Source organism: Meleagris gallopavo, chromosome 1, assembly GCF_000146605.3.
Source record: "Meleagris gallopavo isolate NT-WF06-2002-E0010 breed Aviagen turkey brand Nicholas breeding stock chromosome 1, Turkey_5.1, whole genome shotgun sequence".
Taxonomy (NCBI): Eukaryota; Metazoa; Chordata; class Aves; order Galliformes; family Phasianidae; genus Meleagris; species Meleagris gallopavo.
In genome coordinates, this window is record NC_015011.2 from 115,484,356 (window position 1) to 115,509,412 (window position 25,057).

At 42.0% G+C, this 25,057-nt stretch overlaps 2 protein-coding genes across 4 annotated transcripts in view; one reads left to right on the forward strand and one right to left on the reverse strand.

The window, feature by feature from the left end:
- The window catches only part of LOC100547518 (phosphorylase b kinase regulatory subunit alpha, liver isoform-like), a 23,613-nt gene extending 5,611 nt beyond the window's left edge, over positions 1–18,002 (forward strand). Inside the window, exons 2-16 of the mRNA XM_019612011.2 lie at positions 1,248–1,446; positions 2,067–2,240; positions 3,110–3,198; positions 4,189–4,322; positions 5,743–5,899; positions 7,264–7,343; positions 7,547–7,625; positions 7,752–7,881; positions 9,523–9,624; positions 10,213–10,331; positions 12,053–12,100; positions 13,975–14,142; positions 15,351–15,404; positions 16,717–16,917; positions 17,514–18,002. Coding sequence (XP_019467556.1) covers positions 1,248–1,446; positions 2,067–2,240; positions 3,110–3,198; positions 4,189–4,322; positions 5,743–5,899; positions 7,264–7,343; positions 7,547–7,625; positions 7,752–7,881; positions 9,523–9,624; positions 10,213–10,331; positions 12,053–12,100; positions 13,975–14,142; positions 15,351–15,404; positions 16,717–16,917; positions 17,514–17,687 — 1,908 coding nt within the window. The 3' untranslated portion in view covers positions 17,688–18,002. The remainder of the gene's footprint in view (positions 1–1,247; positions 1,447–2,066; positions 2,241–3,109; positions 3,199–4,188; positions 4,323–5,742; positions 5,900–7,263; positions 7,344–7,546; positions 7,626–7,751; positions 7,882–9,522; positions 9,625–10,212; positions 10,332–12,052; positions 12,101–13,974; positions 14,143–15,350; positions 15,405–16,716; positions 16,918–17,513) is intronic.
- A 1,487-nt stretch (positions 18,003–19,489) lies between these two features.
- The window catches only part of PPEF1 (protein phosphatase with EF-hand domain 1), a 29,343-nt gene continuing 23,775 nt past the window's right edge, over positions 19,490–25,057 (reverse strand). For all 3 annotated transcript variants that reach the window (XM_003203063.4, XM_019621801.2, XM_019621784.2), the window contains 5 exons: positions 24,564–24,706; positions 23,605–23,711; positions 22,510–22,673; positions 21,586–21,670; positions 19,490–21,210 (listed from right to left, as the gene is read on the reverse strand). In XM_003203063.4, coding sequence (XP_003203111.2) covers positions 21,020–21,210; positions 21,586–21,670; positions 22,510–22,673; positions 23,605–23,711; positions 24,564–24,706 — 690 coding nt within the window. In that variant the 3' untranslated portion in view covers positions 19,490–21,019. The remainder of the gene's footprint in view (positions 21,211–21,585; positions 21,671–22,509; positions 22,674–23,604; positions 23,712–24,563; positions 24,707–25,057) is intronic.

The window sequence follows — 25,057 nt, forward strand, 5'->3', positions numbered from 1 at the left end:
TTTTCCCCCCTCAGTTTTCAATATTAATTGAAGGCCTTTAGTTGCCCTACCTTCCAAGTTGGAGGACCATCACTTGGGGAGCAGAGACTTTCCATTTGTTGACACCAAAGTTTAAGGAACTAATTGTATGAGTTGAGTGTTTACAAGTCTATAGGGGCTGGTGGGACTCATGTCTCAGTACTGAGGGAGTTAGTAGATGTTACAGCAGGACCCCTCTCAATTCTCTATCAAAGTTCATGGGATTCTAGGGAGGTCCCTGGTGACTAGAAACTGGCCAAGATTTTTTTTTATTATGTACATTTATAAGAAGCCAAAAGACCATGGGAATTATAGACCTGTTAGTTTAACTTCAGTACCTGGAAAAATTATGGAGAAGAATAGCCTAGGTGCCAATGAAGGGCAATTAAAGGATAGCAACAGCCATCAGACCCGCTATCACTGATTCAGGAGGAAAGTCCTGTCTCACTAATTTGGTATCCTTCTATGGTAAGATGAAGTGCTATCCATGCTAGTGGATGAAGGGAAGACAGTGGGTATTGTTTTTATGGATTTTAGCATGACATCTAACATTGTTCCTCTCAGTATCTTTTAACTATAAGATGAACAGGTTCAGATCATGCTGGGTAATAAACTGGCTGAGTGGCAGAGCTCAAAGGGCTGTAGTGAATAAGGCTGCATCTGGATGGTGGCCAGCCTCTAATGGTGTTCCCCAGGGCTCTAGTCTATGGACGGTCCTGACATTTTTATTGGAGATCTGGATGCAGGAGTTGGATGTATCCATAGCAAATTTGCTGATAATACATAACTGGGAGATTCTCTTGACTCTCTGAGGGCATCTAAATACTCTACTCAATGCTCTGATCTATCTAGACTCTCTTTGAGAGGTTTAGATAGATTAGAGCATTGGGTGATCAACAACATCTTGAAATTTAACGTGAAATAAATGATTCTGCTGTTGAGACAGAGTAACGCCAGATAGTTACAGACTAGGAGCTGAGTGTCTGGAGAACATTCCTGCAGAGAGGAATCTGAGAGTGTTGTGAGCGTTACCATAACACAGTTAAGTGCAGTTAGTAGATAGAGCAGTACTCAGCAGGATCTGCAGCTACGTTTTTGGATTTATTTTCTCCACATTGGTTATTTACTTCTTCATAGTTACTAAAGGTAGATTTGACTGCTAGATCTCATAGATTTGGAGCTGTTGAAAGCTCGGTGAGCATAGCCAGTATCAAAATGGTGTATGTTAGGTCCCTCCCTCTGGCATATACTTTCCTGTTTGCAGGGTGAAGATAGGCAAGCTGTCAGAATTTCTTACCACATCTTTTCATACTCATCTGAGCTTCCTGGATCCAGACTGTGATATAAAACTATTTGATGACTCTCATGGAGGCTGTTGTAGCCCTGACAGTGAATATGGAGGCTATCCAGCAGATTTCTGTGAAAAAGGTAGTAGTTTTTTCACTTTATTTTTTTTTCTCTGTTACACTCTGTAGAGTAGACGTAGAGTCTACCCCAACATAGAGTTTGGGGCTACCTACAGCACAAAATCTTATGTATGCACAGTTGATAGTTACTCAGGTCTCTCATGCGTCAGCTCGAGGATAGTATGTGCATGACTTAGTTTGAAGTAGGTTTTGTGAATTCTTCATACATCCTCGGTGTGGTATTGAACAGTAACTGCTGTGGTAAAGCTGAGTCTGAGAATCAGGAGGTGGGAGGTGTGTAGAAGATGCTGGAGGTGTGTAGATGCTAGAGGGAGTAAAGAGTGTGAGGAGTCGTAGACAAATTCGTGCGCAAGAGCTGATCTTTGGTCAACTAAAAAGGAAAATTCTTTTGATCTCTTTCAAGGGGAAAAACAGTTTCTAAACTGTTTAAAAACTATCAAAAATTATTTACATTTTTCTATCCAATTTGTTCAGCTTAAAAGTCTCTTGCTTATTCTTATGTTTTTGTGTGCTCTTCTGTATAAACAAGAATAGAATGATGTGTGTGAAAAAAGAAAGCACTGGTATTTGATAGGTTTCCTTACATTTAATACTCATTTTCTTTTATGTATGTCTTACTAGAAAGCCAGGATGAGCTGGATCAGTATATAAATGATATCCTACAGAGTACAGCACTGAAGTCGTATCTACCTCCAACTTCAAAGACTGCTCATCAGCCACTTGTGTTCAGTGCAAACCATTCCACACAAGAGATACTGTCAATAATGGCCAAGGCAAAGGGTTTGGAGATTCCAGGTATTTCTCTCTATTATTTGCCATGGGTGCTAAGAGGGATAAGTTCAGTTATTTTCAAATTCTACTATTTGAAGAAAGTTAGTAGCACAAGTGTGTTGTAGCTGTCAAGAAGAGAGTCTGAAGTTGTTGCTGTAGTGCCCACAGTATCCCATATCATGGTGTATGTATAAATAACCTGCAGTGAATCAAAGTTAATGTTATGGAAACTAACTGGTTGGATAGAATTTTAGAACATGAGTCAATTAATTTTTTTTTTGTCTTTGTACAAAGGCAGACAAATAATATACTTTCTTAATCCAATGAAGTTGTGGTGAAATGAAGTGTTTCAGTGGCATGAAACATCAGTATGCACATGTATATTCTAAATCTATAAGAATAAATGGAGTAGAGATGTGATCCTCTGTTAAATTTGACATATAAAGATAACAGAGCACGAGCCTGCATTCACATTTGTCACTTCAATTACAGCATTTTTTCAATTAGACCATTTTCTCCATATGCTAAGCGTGTTTTAGCATGTTTACTGCAAAAACATTTGAAATACTTGTCAGGATCAGGTCATTCATTTGTAGGACACCTCAAGCACGGACTGCCATAAGAAGTATCAGTTCAGCATGTTGTGCCTCAGCCTTTGATGTGCTAATTTCAAAAGCTCTTGGACCAGGTCTGCAGGAAGGAAAAAGTTCAAAGTGTGAGCTTGTCTCTTGAGTTCCATGGACAACATCTTGAAAGTGTTGCTTAAGTTAACTTGACTTTCAGAGGTATTTCTGTTGTTTTTCATGGTACAATTGCTTCATATTGGTGGTTTTGCTTTTCTGCATTACTGCAACAAAAGTCTTTTAAGTGTTGTCGTTGGCTTTGATTTCCAGCTGTTTCCATGTCTCTTCCAACTAAAGTTTTGAACACGCACCGGAAGTCTTTGAATCTTGTTGATATTCCCCTTTCCTTTGAGAAAAAGGTAAACTGTGGGATTTTTTATGCTGTTTGTGTTTTTAGGACTCAGTATTTTGCATCCACCTGGTTTCCAGCCAAACTGTATGCTAGTTCTCGTTTTGTTACCTTGACAGCAAAACCATCTCCCTGGGGCAGTGGGTAGGGGGTGGTTGTTGTTATTTTTTGCTGGGAAGTTTTTTTTGTTAAATAGATATTATCAAATTTATATATATATTGTCTAATAAACAGTACTTATATTAATTTCTAGCCAGGAGAGTAGCATATGAAAGGACAACTGTCATACAGCACCAGCTGAATCCCACTATTAAGCATGAAGGGCAAGGCTGGGCTGGGTATTCTGTCCTAGTGTGTGTGACTGGCTGCTGGGGGTGGTGGCATGAGGTTGTATCCAACCTGCTAGAAGATTCTGTTCTATAGGCTTTGTCTGTGGAGGCAGTATTTCGGGACTGTACAAATAGCTGAATAGCTTGTTAAATAAAACTTGTTCTCATCTAAGAACTCACTGCAGTGTTGCATCACCTGACTAGTTAACATGCTACTTCCAAACCATTGGAAAATTTATGATGGTAACATCTGCATAACTAAAGCATTGCAATTATACAGATTGGAGACAAGACTAAAAAAAAGAAAACCACCTTAAATGTTTTCAGCAAAAAAGTGGTATCTTTCTGCTTTATTTCATTGCAAGTAGCAGTGTATGACAGGAAAAGTATATTTTCTTTACTTTTATGAAAAATTTTTTTGTCCCAAAAATAGCTTTCCTGGTCGATTGAACCAAATGTAGAGACAGACAGTCCATTCTGGGTGCTGTGTTTCTGGGGATCAGACTTCTTTTCATGTCTGCCAGTAATCTAAGAAAAACTACATGATATGTCTATATTTCAAGTGCAGAGTTGTGTTGCATGTTTGTTGTGTTCTTTAATGGGGAGCTACAGATTTTATCTGCTGCTTTTGTCAAGGTCTATTATTGATTTTCATCCCTCTTTGTTATCAGGACCATGAAAAGGTTTTGAACTTAGCTAAAGATGCTCATGGTGATTTGGATTGCAGGAAGCTTGTTGAGCAGCTGAAGGAATGCCCAACGCTCCATGATCAAGCAGATATCTTATATATCTTGCATATACTAAAGTGAGTTATCTGTATATAGACTTCAGCCCCTTAAGTTTGGCTACAGCTATTTGATTATTGTTGTGCAAAAGGTTGTCACTGTTCAGGACTGTGTTTTCAGGGAGAAGTTAAAATGTTTAGTGCTTTAACAGAAACATTTTCAGTTAGCTTGGCTGCATAAATAATTAGCATTCAGAATACATCTGTGCAAATTTCAAAATTGATTGACACACAATTTTGCCAAAGTGGGAGTGGAGGGATACTAAATTTTGTTATTTTCTAACTAAAACACAAATGCAGTTTTAATGAGTACTCACTGTTTTTTCCTCTGATCCTTCCATGCTTATGTGCATAGTTGACTAAAACTTGGTGTTCTTCAAAATGTTTCTGGAAACAACTCAGGCTGCTGGGGTTAGTAAAAAAAATTGCTCATTAAATGGATTTGAGCAAAATTCAAATACAGATCAACAGAATTATCTACTAGTGTGTGCTAACTGGCATTTTTTCCTTACACCATTGGAATCTGGAAAAATTTGGTTTAGGTTGCAAAGATGTGCATTTATTAATCACAGATGGTCTTCCTTAATGCTACAGAGATTGTGTTAATGTTTATCTTAGTCTTTCTCCTGTGTGGGCCTCTTCTTTGATCTTTCTATTTTCCTAAGCAAAATATTTAGTAACTCTCTTAAAAAGTAAAGATCCTGAAAAATTACTTTTTTGTTGTTTGTTTGTTTGTTTGACTGTATGTAATACCCTTAGTTTACTTTCTGTGTGGAACTGTGTCCCTGTTGGGCTTTGGTGAAATGTGTCCCTCTAACTGGAGCTGAAAGATCATCATGTGCTTGGAGCCACTGTCAACTAGAGGCACCTTTTTTCATAATACAGTGAATTTCAAAACTGGAAAAGGAATGGAAAACTCCATTGATTCATCAATAATGACACAAGCAGTGTGGAAGTCTAGTTAGTAGCTAAGAATGAGGCAGGGAGAAATACTCATAGAGGTCCCTGTAGCGTCTGAAAAATGGGTACCATGTTTATTAGTACTGAAAACAAGTGCTGAATTTCACTCTTAGAGAGCAACATATGGAGCATACTTCCATTCTTTCAATCTCCTTCCTAGTGCTGAACTTAAAGCCAAATGGGAAACTTAAAGCCCTGGAGGTTGCTTTGTAGTCACAGGCTTATGGCCAAGTGAGCTAATATGAGAGTTGCTGTTACCAAGAGGTTTTTGCCCATGTGTAGCTGATCTCTGGTGAAGGACTGCTGTGTCCCATTCACTTCACCCAAATGACTATCACACAAATGAGCAATTCAGTCAAAGTCCGGTTGCTCATTGTGTATTAAGACTAAGCAATGTAGTGTTTTCTGCTTTCTCTTTCTGTCTCTTCCTCAAGGACCCCTTACTTGTTTGATCTAATGGAAATGATCTGTTTTCCTGCAGAGGCCCTGATTGGGATACACAGCTGAACGGACAATATGGAGTCACTGTTCATTGCCTGCTCAATGAGCTCTACAGAAAGGCAGGCCTCAATCAAGAATGGGGCTTAATCCGTTATATTTCTGGTATACTTAAGAAGAGAGTGGAAGTCCTGGCAGAGGTATGAGATAGGAATAGTGTTGATTCAGATTCCTGCCTGAAAACAGGACTACTCAGTGAGGCACAAGTGCCAGTGAGGATCGTGTTTGCCCTCTTCTGGTCTTACTTCACAACAAACCTAGTGCAGCATTTGCCAGTAAACACTGTTTGCTTTCCTGATCTAAAATCTTGTTACAACCTCTCTCATCTGTACTGAAAAGTGTGCTAAGGTTAGAGTGTAATGAGAATGTCAATCTGTAAGTGATATTGTGAAGGCCTCATTTAATCTCTGTTTATCCAAGCAGCTTAATTATGTGTGTTGAAAGCTGTAGTGGTCACTGTTAATTGCTTATTGCTATTGTGGTAACATGAGCACTTGGAGCACCAGTATATCTTAGTGCTAGAGATTATGCAAAAACACGCTGCAGTGATTTCTGTCCCATTAGGCAGGCAGTCTTTAGTGTGAGTGGCAGTACAGAGGCATTATGATATCTGGCCCTACTTAAAATTAACAAGAAAGATCCGTTGAAGGGGTACAGATTTCATTTGGAACATTACAAAACTGTTCACTCTGCTGTTTTAGGGATTCTTTTTCAGTACTTAATCCTGCATATTTCCAAAAAACTCTTTCTCTAACTTCTGGCCATTTTCAAAGCTTTGATAGTCATACCTAGAATGGCCTGTTTTACTGACAGTTGTATTTGCAGGGAGCAATTTGCAGCAGTCACTCTGCGTGATACCTCGTTAAGTACCTTTTCCATCCTCAAGGCAGTACATGCTTACAAAAAACCTGTGTACGTTAAATTGCAAAGATATTGACAAAGAACTGGAGAGGATGAGAGTAGAGGTATATGCAGTTTTGTTACACGTTAAAGGAAGGAAAACAGACTCAGAAAAATATGAAGAACATTGCTCAGTGAGGTCTTTGATTCAGAATAATGAATTGGGTAAATTAAGCACTCACTTTTGCAGGAAGTATAAAAGATTAAAATGCTGATACTGGAGAAATTCTGGTATACAGGATTATTTTTTATTTTTGCTAATACTTCCATTAATAACTTTTTTGTCTTAAATAAAAATGAAATATTTACCTTTTGATAAAATCCTTTATTGATCTGCCAGTCCAACTGGAGAGCATAATAATTCTGCTGCTGATTTCAGTGTGAGGAAGCAGGCTTTCAGCCTGGGCAGACTCTTGACATCCTGTTAACCTCAGGGGATATTTGCCAACTGGTTAACAGCATTCTGCAGGATCTGCATATCTAGTAGTTAATAGAAATGCACTTAGAAATTGCTAAATAAATGCTTCATTTTCTGGAGTTAAAAGCTGTGTCACTTTGGCATGTCTCAGTAAAAAATCTCTTGCTTTCTATTGTGTTGCAATAGGCATGCACAGACCTCCTGTCACACCACAAGCAGCTTACAGTGGGGCTGCCACCAGAACCCCGTGAGAAAATCATTACCACGTAAGTTGGAGCTTCATTTCAGTTGTAGAAGCAGACTGCCTTTCAGCTTCCTGCTGGTACCGTTCTGCTGCTCTCACCTTGTTTTATTTTTCAACTTCAGAAAGAATTGCAGCCACCAGTGCAGAAAAGTCTGTGGTGCAAAGATGTTTCTGGTTGACAGCAAGTGCTGGACTTACTGCTAACTGTAGTTTGCCCTCTTACAGCCCTCTGCCACCTGAGGAGCTCACAGATCTTATTTATGAGGCCAGTGGCCAAGACATCAGTATTGCTGTCCTGACACAGGTACAGAGCACGGGGAAAAAAATGGTTCTTTAAGCTGTGCCCGGTGTAATGTCAGTGTTTTTCTGAGACTGGGAAAGCTGGGATGACCCACGCTGAATGGGAGCTCTTCTGAATTTGTCCTTACAGGAAATAATTATGTACCTGGCAATGTATGTCCGATCACAGCCTAGTCTTTTCATGGAGATGCTCAGGCTCCGCATTGGTCTGATAATTCAGGTGATGGCCACTGAGCTGGCTCGAAGTCTGAAATGCTCAGGTAAGAATAGCTTTATTATGGGAGATACTTCTGGCTTTATTTTTGCTTCTTCTCAGTCACTAATTTTTCATTTGTGTTAAATTCTGTTGTAAACTTCTTCATTTACATACACAGTTAAAAACTGAAAATAATTTCTCTGTTTGGCTTAATGAAAGATTCCTGCCTCCATGCACTCTGTCAGTCTGAAGTAGATGTTAAATACTTAAACACCCTGACTTTCAGTGCTTGAGGTGCAGATCACGAAATTGCAAGTATTAAGGGACTAATTTCAATGAGAATTAGGACACTAGGTATCTTCAGAATATTTGAGCCTCGATTATTCAGCATTCTTGTGGGTTTTATTCAGCATAAGTTCTGTCCTATAGGTCATCCTTCTCCCTTGGAATGTACATGGTTGAAAAATATTTGCTATTTGGATTTCAGCTAGTAATACTTATACCAGGAGATCAGTAAAAATACGTACCTCATAAGACTCCCAGCTGTTGCATATGCATTGCAAAAAAGCAAAATTAAGAAACTAACAAGTTGTACAGGATGAAAATACTTTAAGTAGAGAGGAGAAATCATGATTGAGGTGATATCTGAAAAACCCTTGACGAATTTTCCATATCAGAGGAATTCAAATTGGTCAGAAGTCAAGAAGAAACAGTCATCAGTGATCAGAAGTGATCAGAAGTTAATGTGGTGAATGTATAGTCTCAAATGCTGATGCTTAGGAGCATGATCCGGACCATATTTATGTGGCTCAGCTCATTGTTGTGCCTAATGTATCAGCACACCCAAGGGGGAAGACTCAATGGAAGCTTATTTTAGACAGGCCTCACTATGGGCACCGCTGATGTCTTCGACCAAACTCAACGGCTACCTACCTCTGGGGAGGTGTTTGTCCATTAGGAGAAGTTGGTAAATGGAGCCAAGTAATTTTCTGGGATAATTCTGTTTCTCCATGAGGCGCATTCAGACAGCCCTGTTTCCCCCAGAGCTGAAGCTGAGTATCAGAAGCTGCTACATTCACAGTTCAAAGCCTCTTTTTCCCATGGTCCCTTTTGTTATTTCTTTGTAAGCCACTCTCAGCTTCACTGCTGCTTTTTCCATGTTCTCCTATGGGAAATTTGTCTGTGCACTCCTGTGCCCATGCGTATGTATGAGCTTTTTCTCACACTTCGAAGCATCATCCTTTAATTAGAGAAAACACCACAAGCCTGCCATTTGCATGCATTTCTTTATGGAATAACTCTGGCTCTGTAATTTAGATCTGAGTAAGATCTTCTTGTGGGAGGTGGCTGCAGTGCCTTTTCAATTGATCTGCTCTGTGGAGGAGCACCTGCTTTTTCATCATCACCGTTGGTGAGATTTCACACAGCTGTGATAGGCTGCTCAGTAATGTACCACCATCATCTCCATTCAGTGTTGCTTAGTCTTGAAATGTGTTTTCTTTGAAATGACTCTACATATTAATTTTTTTCTAGGGAAGCGTTATCTACAAAAGTAAATGTGATGGAATTTCATTCAGTCAGCAGTTTAGTTAGGAGAGCCATCCATAAAGCATCCTATAGTTCTGTTTGATTTTTATTTTTGTGTGTGTGGTTTTGTTTTATTTTTGTGGGTTTTTTAATTTGTTTATTTTGTTATTTAAACCAGGTGAAGAAGCTTCAGAGAGTTTGATGAATCTAAGCCCTTTTGATATGAAAAATCTCCTACACCATATTCTCAGTGGAAAAGAGTTTGGTGTGGAAAGAAGCTGTAAGTTATCCAATTGGGTATATGTTAAATGGGAACTGTAAATATATAGAGTTAGATTGTCTAGTAAGTAGGAACCTACCATCTATGCATGTAAAATAGGAGCACAGGTAACGTACTGAGCAGATATATTGCATATATCTGCTGCAGGATAAAAAACCACATATGATGGAAACTGTCCTACACAGTAGTAATGTTGTATCAAGGCAGACTTTTAAAATGAAGAAATTTAATGTGACCAGAAGGAAGATTGTGAAAAGGACATGTCCATTCTGCCTCCCAGGAGTGGATCTATGATCTCCAATATTTCTAGCTGGGTCTTAAATCCTCACATACTTAGTGCAACTCCAGTGTCTTTTGAAGCTATGATTGTTCTGTGTCTTTGAAGGTCAAATCCTAACATCCAGCTGTGGCTCTCTACCTCTGAATTGACGTAATCAAGTTTGAATTATTGATGTAATTTGAAAGCATTCTGTCAAAAAAAGCACTGAATGGTTGTGAAAGGATATGCTTTTATCTGTAACTTCTAGACACAATTTTGTCTTTTTTCCTACTGGTATAATTTCTAAAATGTCCATTTGCTTCTTTTAGTGCGAGCTATGGATTCTTCTTCATCTAGCCCTGCAATTTCTATTCATGAAATGGGGCATTCTGGAGCAACAAAAACAGAAAGAAGTGGTATTACTAAATTGAAGAGTGAGATGAAGCAGGTGAGGGTTTTCTGTTAGAAAATGTAGCTGTTCTGGAATGGCGTTTTATCAGAGTTTTGTGTTCCTTTCAGGAAGTTGTTTTTAATGCCAAACAAAGACATTCTTGGTAAATCACAGAAATTTCCAGTCACCCTTTGGTTTAAAGCTAATAGAGGGCAGGAGAGAGGGCTTCTTCCAAAAATGTAGCCTCTTCTTTGTCCTTGTTTCATGTACTGAATATTGGAACTTAGCAAATAGCAAAGTCTACTGCATTCATGGCGTCAATTTTTAAACAATTTTTTATCATCTTTAGCTATAGAGAAATCAGCTGCACGTTTCACATAGATTTTCACATAGGTGGTTTTTGTTTTCATTCCTCTACTCTGCACAAGTTTTTAATGTGGTCTGTGTGCCTTCTAGAAAGGTACATCTGGAAAAGAAATCTTGATGGTTTTGCTTTTTCTTTTGCTGTTTTGTTTTTTATGGACAGGAGAAATGTACTTCATATTCTAGCAGTAATCCAAGTTCAGTATTCTTAGTTACACAGCAACTGATGTTAATGAGAGAAATGAAAGAAGACACGAAGTGTTCTGGATGAGTGTAACTGATGGTTTTATTGCAGCTGGTTTTCATTTTTTTTTTGTGTACATGTGTTTCTACTAGTAATTTTGTTTTGCTCTGGGTAAATAGGGAAGAGGTGAAGTGAAAGACATTGATGGGAATTAAGTGTATTATATTAAAGATATATTTCAAAAACACGCTTTCTGCTGAGAGCTTAACAAGCAAGAGCATTTACTCTGAGGCCATTTGTGTAACTTTCTAGGGAAGTATGTGGTGTTATCATTTATATGAAAAAAAAATGCTGACTGAGCTTTTGGAGAGGAGGATCGTTTCTGTATAATCCTTGACACAGAACATTTTATGCTGATGTAAAGATCAGTTCATAATTCTTTTTGTGACACAATCAGGGAAGGCAAGGTGTGGGTGAAATTTGTGTTTTGTACCTTGTGAGATCTGGTCACTGTGTTTGAGCCACTCTGGTGCCTTAGTGTTACTGCAGCCAAGCCTGCCTTGTCCCCTCCTGTGGTGCAGCAGTGCCTGTGAATCTTCTGCAGGGTTCTAACTGCAGACCCTGGGTGACCTTGGTAGCTCCATTTGGGCATGGCTGTTAGTCCAGCAGCCTACTGGGAATGTCCAACCTCAGTGCCTTTCCCAGAATGAACATGGACTGAGCGCTGGGCGGCAGCATTAAATCTTAAATACAGGTGTGCACCTGCAAAGTTTGTCAAGGCTGGAAAGGTACCTCCTTGCGTTGCTTTTGCATTGGATAGGTGCTTTTTTTTTGCACAGCAGAAGAGTTGGGTGTTCTTGCTTTTATTTCCCCTCACCAGTCCATGCTTGTTGCTTCACACCACGTCTCAATACATTTGTGAAATACCATCTTAATGTCATAGTGGTTGGAGGGAGGACAACCAACTTTGTGTCAAGAGGAACATTTTGAACACTATCACCAGACAGAGCTCATGCGTTGAGCATCTGCAGCTCTCCCATTTGCTGCAGATGGTTCTGGAATCTGTAAACGCAGCCTTTGCCTGTGTCTGAAGCTGTCGTGGCTTTCCTTTGAGTACCTGAGTCTATTCCATGCTCCTTGCCTTTGCGCAGATGGATTACATAACCTTGTTTGTGTCTTGTTGTGTCGTGACTGTTTGTCTGACCTGTTGGTGTCTGTTTTTGTTTTGTAGTTCTTTCATGAGGGCCACTCCATGTCCAGCAGCATGTTCACTTCCAGGGTAAAATGACATCTGCAGTTCTGTTCCTGCTCTTCACCCTACGTGTGTCTGTTTATGTCTGCATACACGTGTGCAAGGACCTTAGCTCTAACCACCTGCTGCTTCTGCTCTGTGAAAGCTTCTTTCAAACCCTCTTTGTGTAGTTCATCTTCACTGGGAGCCTGTTCTCATTAGTAATCTTTTAATAGCTCGGTCTCACATTTAGATCCACTTAGCTCTTCCTAATAGTAAACAGCTGAAGCAGATAAAGCACTGTCACAGATTTAGCTACCTGATTATATATTGCAGGTGTCATCAGTATTTAAAAGTAACATAGCATTTATGCTGGCAGTCTCTGGCTGATGGTGACCAGCACAGTTTCAGAGTGCTGAAGCAGGGATTTTATAAGCTCGGGCTGTCGTTTTCTTTCAGGGCAGAAAATTGTAGCTCTTAAGCTCTTGCTGTTAAGAGGGAATATAATTGTTTAAATATTTTTCCAGTAGAAACCTTAGCGATTTAAATTCTGAGACTCCAAATCTGTCGCCAGGAGACAGAAGGTTTGAAGGTTTGCAGCTACGTGTTCATTTTGAACTGGTGGTTGTGATGAGTGCACCTCTGCACTCTCCTCAGTGGCACAGCCCTCAGGTGCTCTAAATACCATTACAGAGCACCCCAGAGCATGTTGCTGCAGCCTCTCTCTTCCCACACAGCAGTGCAGAAAGAGAAGATTCAGCTGCATTTGAGAAAAGTGCACAGAAGTTTTTGAATGAGATCTCTGCCTGAGTAGTCAAATGAATTACTGTTTGTGGATAGATTTCTGCTTTGCCATGGACCCTCCTGTGTCCTCTAGTGCTGCAAAATGAAATGGAGGAGATTCTGATTATCTCAGTCAGTGTGTAATAGTAAGAAATGGGGGGCATCAAGGGAACACTGCCTACATCTCACTGACACCTTTGTTTTCACTTATTGATCTTTCTGTGGAGCTTGGCTCTGTGGAGTCACTAAGCATATCCCTTGCAAACATGCACTTTTTGGTGTTATTTCCCATTTTCCTCAGTACCGTGCTTGGGCAGTTCTGTACTCAAAGAGGATGGGATTTCAGAAGGGACCATCAGTGAAGTCCTTCCTGGGCTGAAAGTAATGGATGTGCAAAGAGGTACGAGGGAGGCAACAGAATAGCACAGGGCCTGGGAGAGTGAAGATGGACAGCCTGCACGTATCCTGGTGTGACAGTAACAGTGAGGATGTGGTGGCATTGCCACATCTTTGAAGATGATTTGCTGCCTAACTTAGTCTTCAAATCTGGTAGAATTAAAATAGAAAAACAGTCATAGAATCATTAAGATTGGAAGAGAACATTAAGATCATTTTGTCCAACCATGAATCATGACAATAAAGGAAAAGAAGGTTGACGTTTACAGAGAGTTGGGTGTTGTAACAGTATGACCACAAAAAGTTGGTCTTTAATCAGCATATATTAATGGATTGGTTTCTGTGGAGGACCTCACCATGGACCCACTGACTCTCTTACAGCACTGAGCCTGAAGTCTGAGTCAGACCTATCAGTAAATCCCACCAATGAGTGCAGCAGTAACACTGCCATGCCAGACAGCTCATACTTGTTAAAACAGCCATGCCTTGTGTTGAATCGAGCAGTTATGCCTTGTGGCACTGCTGGCTCATTTTTTTTGAGAAATGACTGAAGCATGGGAGAAGTGAAGTTTGTCATGAAAGGGGAAGAGTGGAATGAGTCTGCTCCGTCACCTTGTATGATGCCGTGGCCTGTGGTTTTTCTCCTGGCCCTGAGCTAGCACTGTAGCAGTACAATATCTTCACAAGCAGTAGCACCCGTGGGGGCAGAAAGCAACTAATTGAGGCTTTAATGTTTCTGACAGAGGAGCAGTACTCCACCATCTCCTTCCAGTACTTCTCCCACCAGTTCCAGCAGAGACATTAGTTGGGGTGACCGCAAAGGGCAGTGGCTGCGCAGAAGAAGGCTTGATGGTGCCATTAACAGAGTTCCTGTTGGCTTTTATGAGAAAGTATGGAAGATTCTTCAGAAGGTAGGTTGACAATTATAGCAGTAGGAAAACAAAGCAGCTTATGGTAACATGGGAAGATGGTGTTGCTGGCTAAAGTTTGTCTTCAACTGTAAGACTAGTGGAAACGAGTTATTGGTAGCAACGTATCTGTAGAAGATATAAGGGCTTCATTAATGCAACTTCACATATTTGCTTGAAAGTTTTTTTTTCTCTGAAAACACTGGTGCACAGTTTTTTGCTGATCAGTTGTGTTTTACCACTATTTCGTATCACTCCTGGCCTAATGCAGGCTGTGCTCACTGCCACTGAGGGGCACTGTAATGCAGTGCAATTCCCATGCTCCTGCTGGAAAAGGCTGCAAAGAATTAGCTTGGAGGGAGAAGAGGGGAATTAAGAATTTCTCTTTATTTCGAAACAATGCACCTGTTCTTCTGCTTTGCTGGGTGTCAGTGTTTGGCAGCCTGCAAAACTGAACTATTCAAGCCTACACCATTGCGGAGATGTTGAGCACCTGCTTTGGTTGTCCTAAAATCAGTTGTACCGAAACTGTTGGTTTTGATGTCAGCCAAGATTAATCATATGTGACCACTAGATTTAGATGAGATTTTTCAATACAGTGAACGTCAAATTATGTACACAAAGTATTGTCGTCTTCTTAGTGATTTTTTGTGTCTGAGGTACCCAGATATGCCATTCTTTAGCCTGCCACCCCTTAGGTCATATCCTTTTCTTGTGTGTCACACTCACTATTGCTGACACCATCTCCATGACTGTTTGTGGCACATTTCCAGCAACCACAACATATTGACATCCTTGAGTTGTGGTATCCTGCATTTCAAACACTTAACTAAATGTTGTTTTAGTGAAAAATGAGAAATAAAGGTTCTCAGTTCCATGGTTTCTTGTCATGCTTTTCCATTATGTGCCCCACAGAAGGTTCTCATTGATTTGTTTTCGTCTTCTGTCTGGTCCTTGCTCTGGTGGCTCTCCCAAGGAATTTCCTCCCATTCAGTAGCTAGAAGGGAATAAAGAACATTGTGCAAGTGTTGTGTAAGGTTATTTCTGACAGTTGCCAGGCTACATAATAAACTCTTGAGCAAAGGTGAGGTAGTAGTTTTAAGAGGTTTTGTTGTTGTTTTACTGAAATTTATTACATGTTGGCTTGGATCATTCAGATTTACTTGCAAGAACTATAATTTCTGTTCATTGTCAAACTGCTTTTGTTTCAGTGCCATGGTCTGTCCATTGATGGGTATGTCCTTCCTTCTTCAACCACCAGAGAGGTACAGTAAAATGCCAAGGGTATTTTCCATCGTATGGCTGAATGTTTGATTTGGCAATGTAAGATGCAGAGCAGGGCTGATGCTGCAGGGTCCTTGTAAGACCAGCCACTCTGGGAGGAGGCTGAGGTGGTGATCTTTCCTCCAGCATCCCCCTGGCTTCACCAGAGGCTGTAAAGAAGAATTTTTCCTCCAGCCGCACCTGGCAGTGAGTTTGTGGAGGGTTTGCCCCTTTGCTGTGTCTGCTGCCTGTGTGCCTTCACTGACAGCAGTTTGCTTCCTTTGTTTCTGAGGGTGGTGGAAACAGCTGAAGAGAAGGGCTGGAATTTTCAGCCAAATTTAAACCTTATTTTACAGAATGGAAGGCTTTATTTATTCCTATTGTAAAAATAAATAGGCTTATATTTTTGGTATGTCAGACTTAGACAGTATCTAATTTTGCTGTTTAAAAGAATCAAACTAAATAAGCACAGACCTTCTAAGGCAACAGCATTTCACACAACATCCATACAGCTGTGCCAGTGAGAGTTAGGCTGTTCTGCAAGCAGTAGAGCTGTGTGTTGGTGTTAAAGCACATCCAATCTCTACAGTAAATGCAGTTTTGCAGCTAATTTGAGGTACCAGAGTGGTGCTTGGAAAGCAGAATGCATGAGGCTGTCTCATTAAGAGCAAAGAGATGACTTTGATGGCGAGTTGACCTCATAGTGGCCTTTCAGTATCTAAAGGGGAGCTATAGGAAAGAAGAGGATAGACTCTTTAGCAGAGGCTATGGTGATAGGACAAGGAGAAATGGTTTCAAGCTTGAAGAGGGTAGATTTAGGTTAGATATAAGGAAAAAGTCTTTTATAGTGAAGGTGATGAGGCACTGGAACAGATTGCCCAGAGATGTGGTGGAGACACATCTCTGGAGTCTTTCAAGGCAAGGCTGGATCAGGCCCTGGGCAACCTGATCTAGCTGTGGCGTCCCTGTTCATTGCAGGAAAGTTGGACTAGATGGCCTATAACAGTCCCTTCCAGCTCTAAGGATTCTATGATAATTTGCTAACTAAGCATCAGCAGTCCCATATACAAATAAAGTATGTATGTGTGATGGGTCACAGGGCTGGAGCAGTTTCTGGAAGCTGCACAGCTGATTGCAGGATCAGGGCCCAGTGACAGAAAGTTTCTGTAAGTGCTGAAGCCGTACAAATGTTTTGTTTACTCCAATCAGTGACCCCACATGAAGAGAGGAGCTTGTGATTCAGTGCTTGGGGGGTGGGTGGGGGAACTGCTCTTTTGGGTTTGTCAGTTTCTTTTTCTTTCTCTAACTTGCCAGATGACCCCATGTGAAATCAAGTTTGCTGTACATGTGGAGTCTGTGCTGAACCACGTCCCCCAGCCTGAGTACCGGCAGCTGCTGGTGGAAGCCATTCTCGTCCTCACGTTCCTGTCTGACATCGAGGTGAACAGCATTGGGGGAATCATCCATGTAGACCAAATAGTGCACATGGCCAACGACCTCTTCCTGCAGGAACTGGTGAGTCCAGAGTGCAAAGGAGGAAAGCCATCACATCTGAAATTTGTCCCCTGTTCATTTTTGTGTGTGTGATGAATTTGACCAATTCATGCCCCAGTCAGCTGCATGCAGCTCCACCTAATTGTAAAAGAACATTGAGAAAGCTAAGCACGAAGTGTTCAAATTATCAGTATTTGAGTAATCAAAAAGAAAAAAAAGACAAAATTTGTGAAGCTAGATGTTCCTTATATACGTGGGTTTATCCAAATAAATAGGTAAGGGTGATGAGGCACTGGTAGAGGTTGCCCAGAGATGGTCAGTGGCCTGTCTGTAGAGATATTCAAGGTCAGGCTGGACAGGGCTGTGAGCACCCTGATTGAGTTGTAGGTGTCCCTGTTCATTGCAGGACAGATGGACCAGAGGTCTTTAAAGGCCCCTTCCATCTCAAACCATTCTGTGATTCTATGCGTGTATACTGTAATAAAGGCTTCAATGAGGGAAGGGAGGATTGCTTTCTGTATTCAGCACAAATGCAAAATCATCATGGGGTCTTTTAATTCCAACAAATAAGCATAACTACCTAACTTTCCCTGTATCTTTTCTTTGTATCTTTTCAGAAATCATACGGAGCTACGGGTGGTATCTTGGAGAAGGATGTGGCCACAGGAATTTGCCACTTCTTTTATGACAGTGCCCCAAGTGGGGCCTATGGGACCATGACGTACCTGACAAAAGCCATAATTATTTATTTGCAGGATTTCCTGCCTAGCACAGGCTGTGTGATGCAGTAAGCAATGTCTCACTAGGGAAAAGAGGCCAGGAAGCTCCTCCCTATTTTGCTGCCATGAGCTTGTTTGCTGCATGTGTGTCAGCAGATACACCAGTCAGTGTTATATTACCTGCACACCTGCCTGAGGGGGACAGGTGGGTGGAATGTGCCCTCATTTTAAGGGAGGGTGTGAGAAAGAGCAAATAAAGAGGCTTATTCTGCCTAAACTGCATAAATGTAATTCGTATTAAATTAGCAAGAATTAGTTCTGCCAAGGGGGAAACAGATTACTCTGTGGAGATCAAAAGGCATAATAAAACGAGGGAGCTGAATCTCAGGCACTGAGTTTCCCAAATAAGGGAAATAATGGAACTCATTAGTTTTTCTCCTGCCAATCTGTAAATGTACATCACTGTGAATCACTAATGTGCAGTGTGAAACATCCAGGGGAATGTAAATGAAAGGAATTGGGAGAACTGGAAACAACCAGGTAGTATTTTTAATACACCTTCACCCTGATTCTCATCTCGTTTGCAACTCGTTAGTGCAGGGCTGGCGCACTTACAATAGCCACTAATTTGAGATGATAGCAGCTCTCAGGGAGCTGCCTTTCTCTTTAATCTGAACAAAGCTGCTTCCTTCCCTCCGCAGGCACCGTCTCAAGACTCCAACTGCTCTGAGGTGACAGGGAATTTTATGCTGTATTCCTTTTCTCTGAACAGAGAAAGATAGACCTCAGCCACTCGAGCACCCTTCCACCTCTCCTGATCCTTTCCTTTGCAAATAGCCTCGGAGCTGAGAATGACGTAATTGCCGTCCTTCCGGTGCAGGGAGAGTTTATGGAAAGCTTTGATGTTTTCCTCTCTCTCTTGTTTTCCCCCTTTTTTTTTTCTCTTTTATTTATTATTTTTTTCTTTGAAGGCACACTTGTCACTCATGGCTAGGAATGAGCTCTCTGAATGTCTCCCTCCAGCCATCTACCAGCTTTGAGCCTGTTATCACCATGAGTAGGTCCACTGAAAGCAGCTGTGTGGCTGCTTTGAGCTGCTGCGACTCCTGCAGGGAAATGGCTCCATGGTCACTTAACCTGAAAGCAGAGAGAGAGGTTGGAATAAAAGGATGAAAGGAGGGCAGCAAAGCCCTTGTCTCACATGCCAGTTACCAGCACGGTGGTGCCAGGGAAGATGAGCTTCACACCAGAGGTGCTGCTGCCACATCTGTGCTCTTGCCTGGGAGAGAGAAGGCATGTGGGGGTGGAAAGCCTGAGGAGGTGATGCAGAAGTAACAGGAGAACTTGGCAGTCTGCGGACTCTGAAACTTCTCCCAGGATGCTCTGGAAGAGGCAAGGTCTGTGCTAGACGTAGATAGGTTAGGATAAAGGGGTGGTTTAGACTGAAACAAGGGTTTGGAACCTACAGCAAAACATTAAACATTAAATTCCTCCCTCCCCCTCCCCCCCCTTTTTTTTTAATGGGAGTAACAGTGAGTGTCTTTGATTTATAATTTCTGCTATGATCTAACTTATGATTATGTTTGATAGTCATGATTAGTTATCAGATGGAAGCCAGGCACTGGCAGAGGACTTAGAAGGTGCTTTGAAGAATTCTGATAGCTGCTGGTAAACAGTGGGATGCTGAAACACAGCATGAGTAGAGGGAGATCTCATTTAACTTGCAGGTCAGGTCCTGCTGCCATTGCTGAGCTATGGTGGCAGGGTGGTGTCAGTGGGAGTCCCATTTAGTGCAAACCCAATTAAGCAAACAAGCTTTTGCACCAAACACTCCCACACCTGGCAGAGGATGCACCTGCGTGCTACTAAGCTGTTACAGCACAAAAGCAGTGCTGCCTGGGGTGAGGCTGTGCTCCCCAGGTGAAAGCTGTCACAGCTCTACCACTAATTGGCAGTGATGGGTTTGGCTGTCGGGCTTCCCAGGGGACTGAGAGGAGGATGACATGGCCAAATTCCAGGCCTCGTTTACAGAAGGAAGATGAAGGTAGGCTGACATGTCCTGTCTCAGAAAGGAGGGCTTCCAGCAGCTGAGGTGGTCCCCTGAGCCCTGCTTTTTCAGCCTGCCATGTGCAGCTGCCACAAGTACTTTGTGCTTGGCAGTGTGACAGCTGCCAGGACTTGCAGGGCTGGGTGTGGCTTTTGCAGAGGAATGTCACTGCTGAGTGTTATTTATTAGCCCCTGCAGAACACAGTGGGATATGAAAAGTTCGGGATGAAAGTGATGAAAGACCCTTATCTGGATCTGTACACATAACTGGGCTGTGCCTGGCTCCCCATTTTGCACTCTGGTGGTTTTCTTCCTGGCATGATGTGCTTTGCAGTTATCTGCCCTCCTGTACTCTCCCCTACTGCTGGGGGTGAGGGTGCCACAGGCTGCCTGCAGCAGCTGCTGGGTGTTGCTTTTGGTTGGATGACTCAGTTCCTCTTGTGCTGCAGCTCTGCAGCCCTAAAAGCAGTGTATGCTAAGTGCTGCACTGCAGCCTTCCCTCTTCTCTCAAGATTAGCATCCTTCATCTGAATCCTCCACTCTTCAAACTGTTGTGCTCTGTTCTATATAGGTTATCAAAATACAGGCAAGAAATAGACCACAAACTTACACATTATTTGAAAGCTCAAGCTTTATTTTGTGATCTGTTGCGTGTCACGTGAACATGCTTTGGCTTAAGCCCTGATTAAGGTGACAAGTTAGGATTGCTTGATAACCCCCAAACCTAACAACTGCAGCAAAAGTAACCAGTGCTAAGTACAAATCTATGGCAGGTATGGACACCTTTCCTTTAAGTTGGGTCCGTAAACCTCAAAGAGGGAAAAGTAGTAATGTGGAATGCTTGAATTACATCGTGCAAAGAGCAAGATTAAATATGCAGAACTGCTTATTTTAATGAGATGGTTCTTCCCTGTTTTCCTCACCTGAACTGGATGGTCCACAGGAAGCCTGTTTTTCTTGTTATATCCTCAAGGAGAGACTGGAATGTTCCCGTGATCATCGGTGCTATTTCTTAGCTCTTAGGGCTGCTGGGACAAACCTACCAAAGCATCTCTTCCCATGGCACTGTAGGTGCTACCTTGGACAGATTAGGGTGGTGGAGGAGATGACACCAAGGGTGAGGATAAGACACTGATGTGGCAGTGACACAGCAATACTGTACGTGGTAGTGGTCATCCCTTCTGGTTTCCTCACTAGAAGGTGTGCCTCATCCTAAAGGGATTAAACACAGGCTTACACAGTGACCACAATGCTTAACATTTATTGTTTGTCAGTCTGGAAATTGTTTTTCCAGGCTGTTGTGACTACAGCAGGAAGGTGAGCTCTTGTGACACCCCCAAGAAGTTCTGCCCTTTCCCTAGGCTGCTTTGTTCTCTAGTTTGCGAACCACATGAAAGGCCTCTAAAAATTCACTGAAGTCAATATAGCCATCTTTGTTGTAGTCTATGCTCTGGGCTAACTTGTCAATGGCTTCATCGTGTGAATGAATTCCCAGGTAAGAACTGAAGATTTTCCAGGTCTTGCGGAACTCATCAGGAGAAATCAGACCTACAGGAAACAGAAAACAGGTTGCTTTTTCCAGTGCTTTTCTCCTTCCTACGTCCACGCACATGTGCACATTCCTCACCTGCTTAGCAGGGCTTCTCTGGGATTTTTTTATTTCACAATTCAAGTACAGTTCTAGTGCAGAAGGGAGAAAGCCATCAAAGTGACAACAGTACTGTGTGAAGACCTTTTCTTGAGTTAGACACTGTCCCTTATATGGGTACAGCATGACTGCTTAAATTAGCCTTCACTAATTCAGAAAAATGACATCACCTCTGGTTCCTCTCTATATAGAAGCCTTAAAAGGAGGAAACACAGTGGGGAAAAATAACTAATATAGGTTTCCAAGGGACACTACAGTGAGTTACTGAGCTTTACCTGACTCATCTTCATCTATGATGTTGAAGATCACCTGCAGATCCTTTCTGTATTTGCACAGCGTTTCCACCAAAGTTGGCTGAACCTGGTTTTGAAATCACATACAGGAAACCATTTAGACCTTGGGTTTGGGTTAGCTTAACTGACAGAACATGTACTATTATCCAAATCTATTTTACCAGTTTAACTTGACAAATGTTGGGAAAAAATCCTCATGCGTGAGTTCGAAGGAATGCTGCTTTATGTCTTGCCCCAAATCAGCTAAAACCTGTCACATATGGTGGGGTGGGGGCTGGTGAAGGAGCCCTTCACGCCTCCTGCCTTCAGTAATTATTTGTGGAAAAATTGATAATCTGGGGAAAGCGCTGTACCTCACACACTCATGAAACTTTCATTAGATGTATATGAATGGGTCCTGCTGCGTAGAAAAAATGGCGTCGAGCTCAGTACCAAAGAGCTACGTACCAAAGCACTGTGCAGTCATGCAGTAACAACTGGACTCTGTAGAAGAGACCTCATCTATCGTGAGACACCTAAACGCTCATCTCCAACTGTGACTTCATTTTACAGGTGCCAGAAGCGGCTCCGAGCACATCTGAAAAAGCTCATCTCAAAAGAGTGCTCACGGTAGGATTTGTCGCATAGCTCCTCAGCTACCTTATCAAAATGCCCTTGAGAGTCACTGGAATGTACAAAGCAGTTCTAGCATGTGATTCATCCAGCCTATTTTAAGACTCTACCTTAGCAGGGAATGATGATTTGTGCCTTTAGAAATGCTTATTTCTCTCCAGTAACTATAAAAGGAAGCTAGGTAACTAGTTCAGATGCAGATCTCTACTGGATTGGCCAAACCACTGCCTTGCGCATCAAGCTGCACTGAAAGCTGTTTCTCCAAGATTTGGAAGGATGTGTTTTCCTTCTTACCTGATGCATAGGACGAGCTGTGTCCATATAGTAAAAACATGACATGTAGTCAACGTTTCCATCTGGATCTGTCTTCACTAACCGAGACTTCAGTGTCCTCCAGGGCAGTTTGAGTTGTAAGACTGACTCCATCACTGCTGCCCAGTCACTGACAGAAATCCTGCCTGATGGGAGGGGTCAGCTCATGGTTACAAGCAGGTGTGACACAGCACAGATGAGACCCAGCAACCCCAGCATGCCTTCTGACATTGTTTTACAACACTCACAAAACAAATGTTTTTTCCTAAGCAAGGTAATAAAAGCAGTGAGGTCAGACATTTCCAGAGGTCCCTTCCCACTGCAGCAATTTTGTGATTCTATTATGACTATCAGCATACTTTAATGCCTTTAGAGAAAAACAAATTATGCTATGAAGAGTACTTCAGATGTGAGTTGAGTTGCAGCAATAAAGACAGACATATGTGACTGAAAAGCCAACAAGCCAGAAATATCTTCTTCAGTTGTTCAGCAGCCAGAGAAACAGTACCACCACCCTAGGGGCACAGATGACAAACTAGTCAGATGAGAAGCCGTCAGGAGGAAAAGTATTTTTGCTAGATGTTGTATTTTGGTTACAAGTCAACAATGGCCTCTTCCTAGATAAAAAGGCTCATGTCTCAATTTATCACTGAGCTTTCTTCAGCTGATGGGTGAGCATTCCCTTCTAGTGGAGTAGCTGCATAGCTTCACTGAAATAATAACTCCCAGGCTTAGAAGACTAGTTCTCTCAGAGGCCTCAGTTCCCTGGCTGACACCTGAAGATGCCCCTGATGGGCTTCTGGAGAAATATTTGCCAGCTCAAACTTTGGCAGCAAACACTGTTTATTTGCTCATGTGCTTCAGTTCTGTTGTTTCTCCTACTTAAAGCTCCCCAGGTTGTTCTCTAGGGCTAAGTGTCCACTAACAGACATCCTGCACTGGTCAGAGAGAACACACGACAGACCAGGCTCTGCCTTCCTCCAGCCTTACATAAGAGCAGGCAGGACCCTTCTGCCACCACGGACATTCAGAAGCTGTTTTCCCCGTGGTGGTGAGTGGACGGAGAAATGGTGTTACCTGTGTTGTTGCAGTCATACTTTGCAAAGGTATCCATGAGTTTTTGCTTGTGAACAAAAATCCTCTCTTGTAAGGTTTGTAAAGCAGACTGTTCAATTGTTTTCACCCTGGAACAAAAAAGAATCAAAGCAGATCATTAAAGGATATAAATCCTCCAGCAACTTACGCATTTCAACATTCATTATCAAATTCTGTTCTTTAACAGGCAGTGTTGTCAGGGTCATACTAAAAGACAACATGGAGGAAAAACAAAACAAAGCCCTAGAAGAATAATCTGAACTTAAGAGATAATCAAGTTTATGCAGGTAATTCTAAGCTGCTTTGCTCCAGTAAATCTGGCCACAGTACTAGGCATGGCAAAGCTGCAATGATAAACTTTTTGGACTCCACTCATAACAGGATTTCTCCAGATTAACACTGTAGCCTTAAAGCAGACCTGACGGACAGGTGCAGGCTCTTCAGAGTCCCTGACAGTAGTCCATTCTTAGCATTTACCACTTCTAATTGCCTTTGGAAATTTCTCACAAAACCTGGGGGTACTTAAAATGCATTTTTAAGCGCTGATTTTTAAACAGGAAAACAGAAACAAAAGGGAAGATAAATTATGAGGTTGATGTGAACTGTGATGTAAACATTACTGCGAATGTGCTGAAGGAATAGCACAGGGCAGGGTGGAGTGGGGGTCAGGGAAAGGGGCTGCACCACAGGGCGGTGGGCACAGAACGGGATGCACAGGGCTGTGGGCACGGCCCTGAGTGCCGGAGTTCAAGGAGCGTCTGGACAGTGCTCTCAGACATTGGGTTTGGTTTTGGGTGGTGCTGCGTGGAGCCAGGGGTTGGACTCCATGATCCTTGTGGGTCCCTTTCAACTTGGGATATTCTGTGACTCTATCCAATTACAATGAAGCTACAGATCTGTGGCAGGTGCTCATGCTCACCATAGACACAATGCATCTTTACCTCTCCCAGTTCTTCCGTTTGCCTGTGCTCGTGCAGACTTGGTACTGTACAAAACGGGGAACCAGATCAGGATTCATTCGGATGTATGCTCCCCGGTTGCTCCCCTCTTCATAATAGTTAGAAGCAGAAAATATAGTGATAACCTGCTCGTAGCCAAAAGAGAATAATACTTCTTGAGACTGATTGCTAAAAATGATCTTAGAAAAACCTGCAGGTTACAAAATGAAGTGTCTGTGTGTAAAACCAGAAATCAATACTGATGCCATTCACCAAACTGCTTGTACTTTTCCAGTCAGAACTCTACGCCAGTGCTTTTGGCCTGCCACAGCTCAGAGGGCAGCACAATAGCATGCTATTGTGGATACATCTAAGACACAGCTCTTTTTGAGGATTTTTTCATGGCCTCTCAATACAGCATGTCAGCAAGCAGGGCCAGAAGAGAAATGATTAAATTAAAAAGCTTCTAGAGCCTAGGAGCATCTCTGTGCTGCATA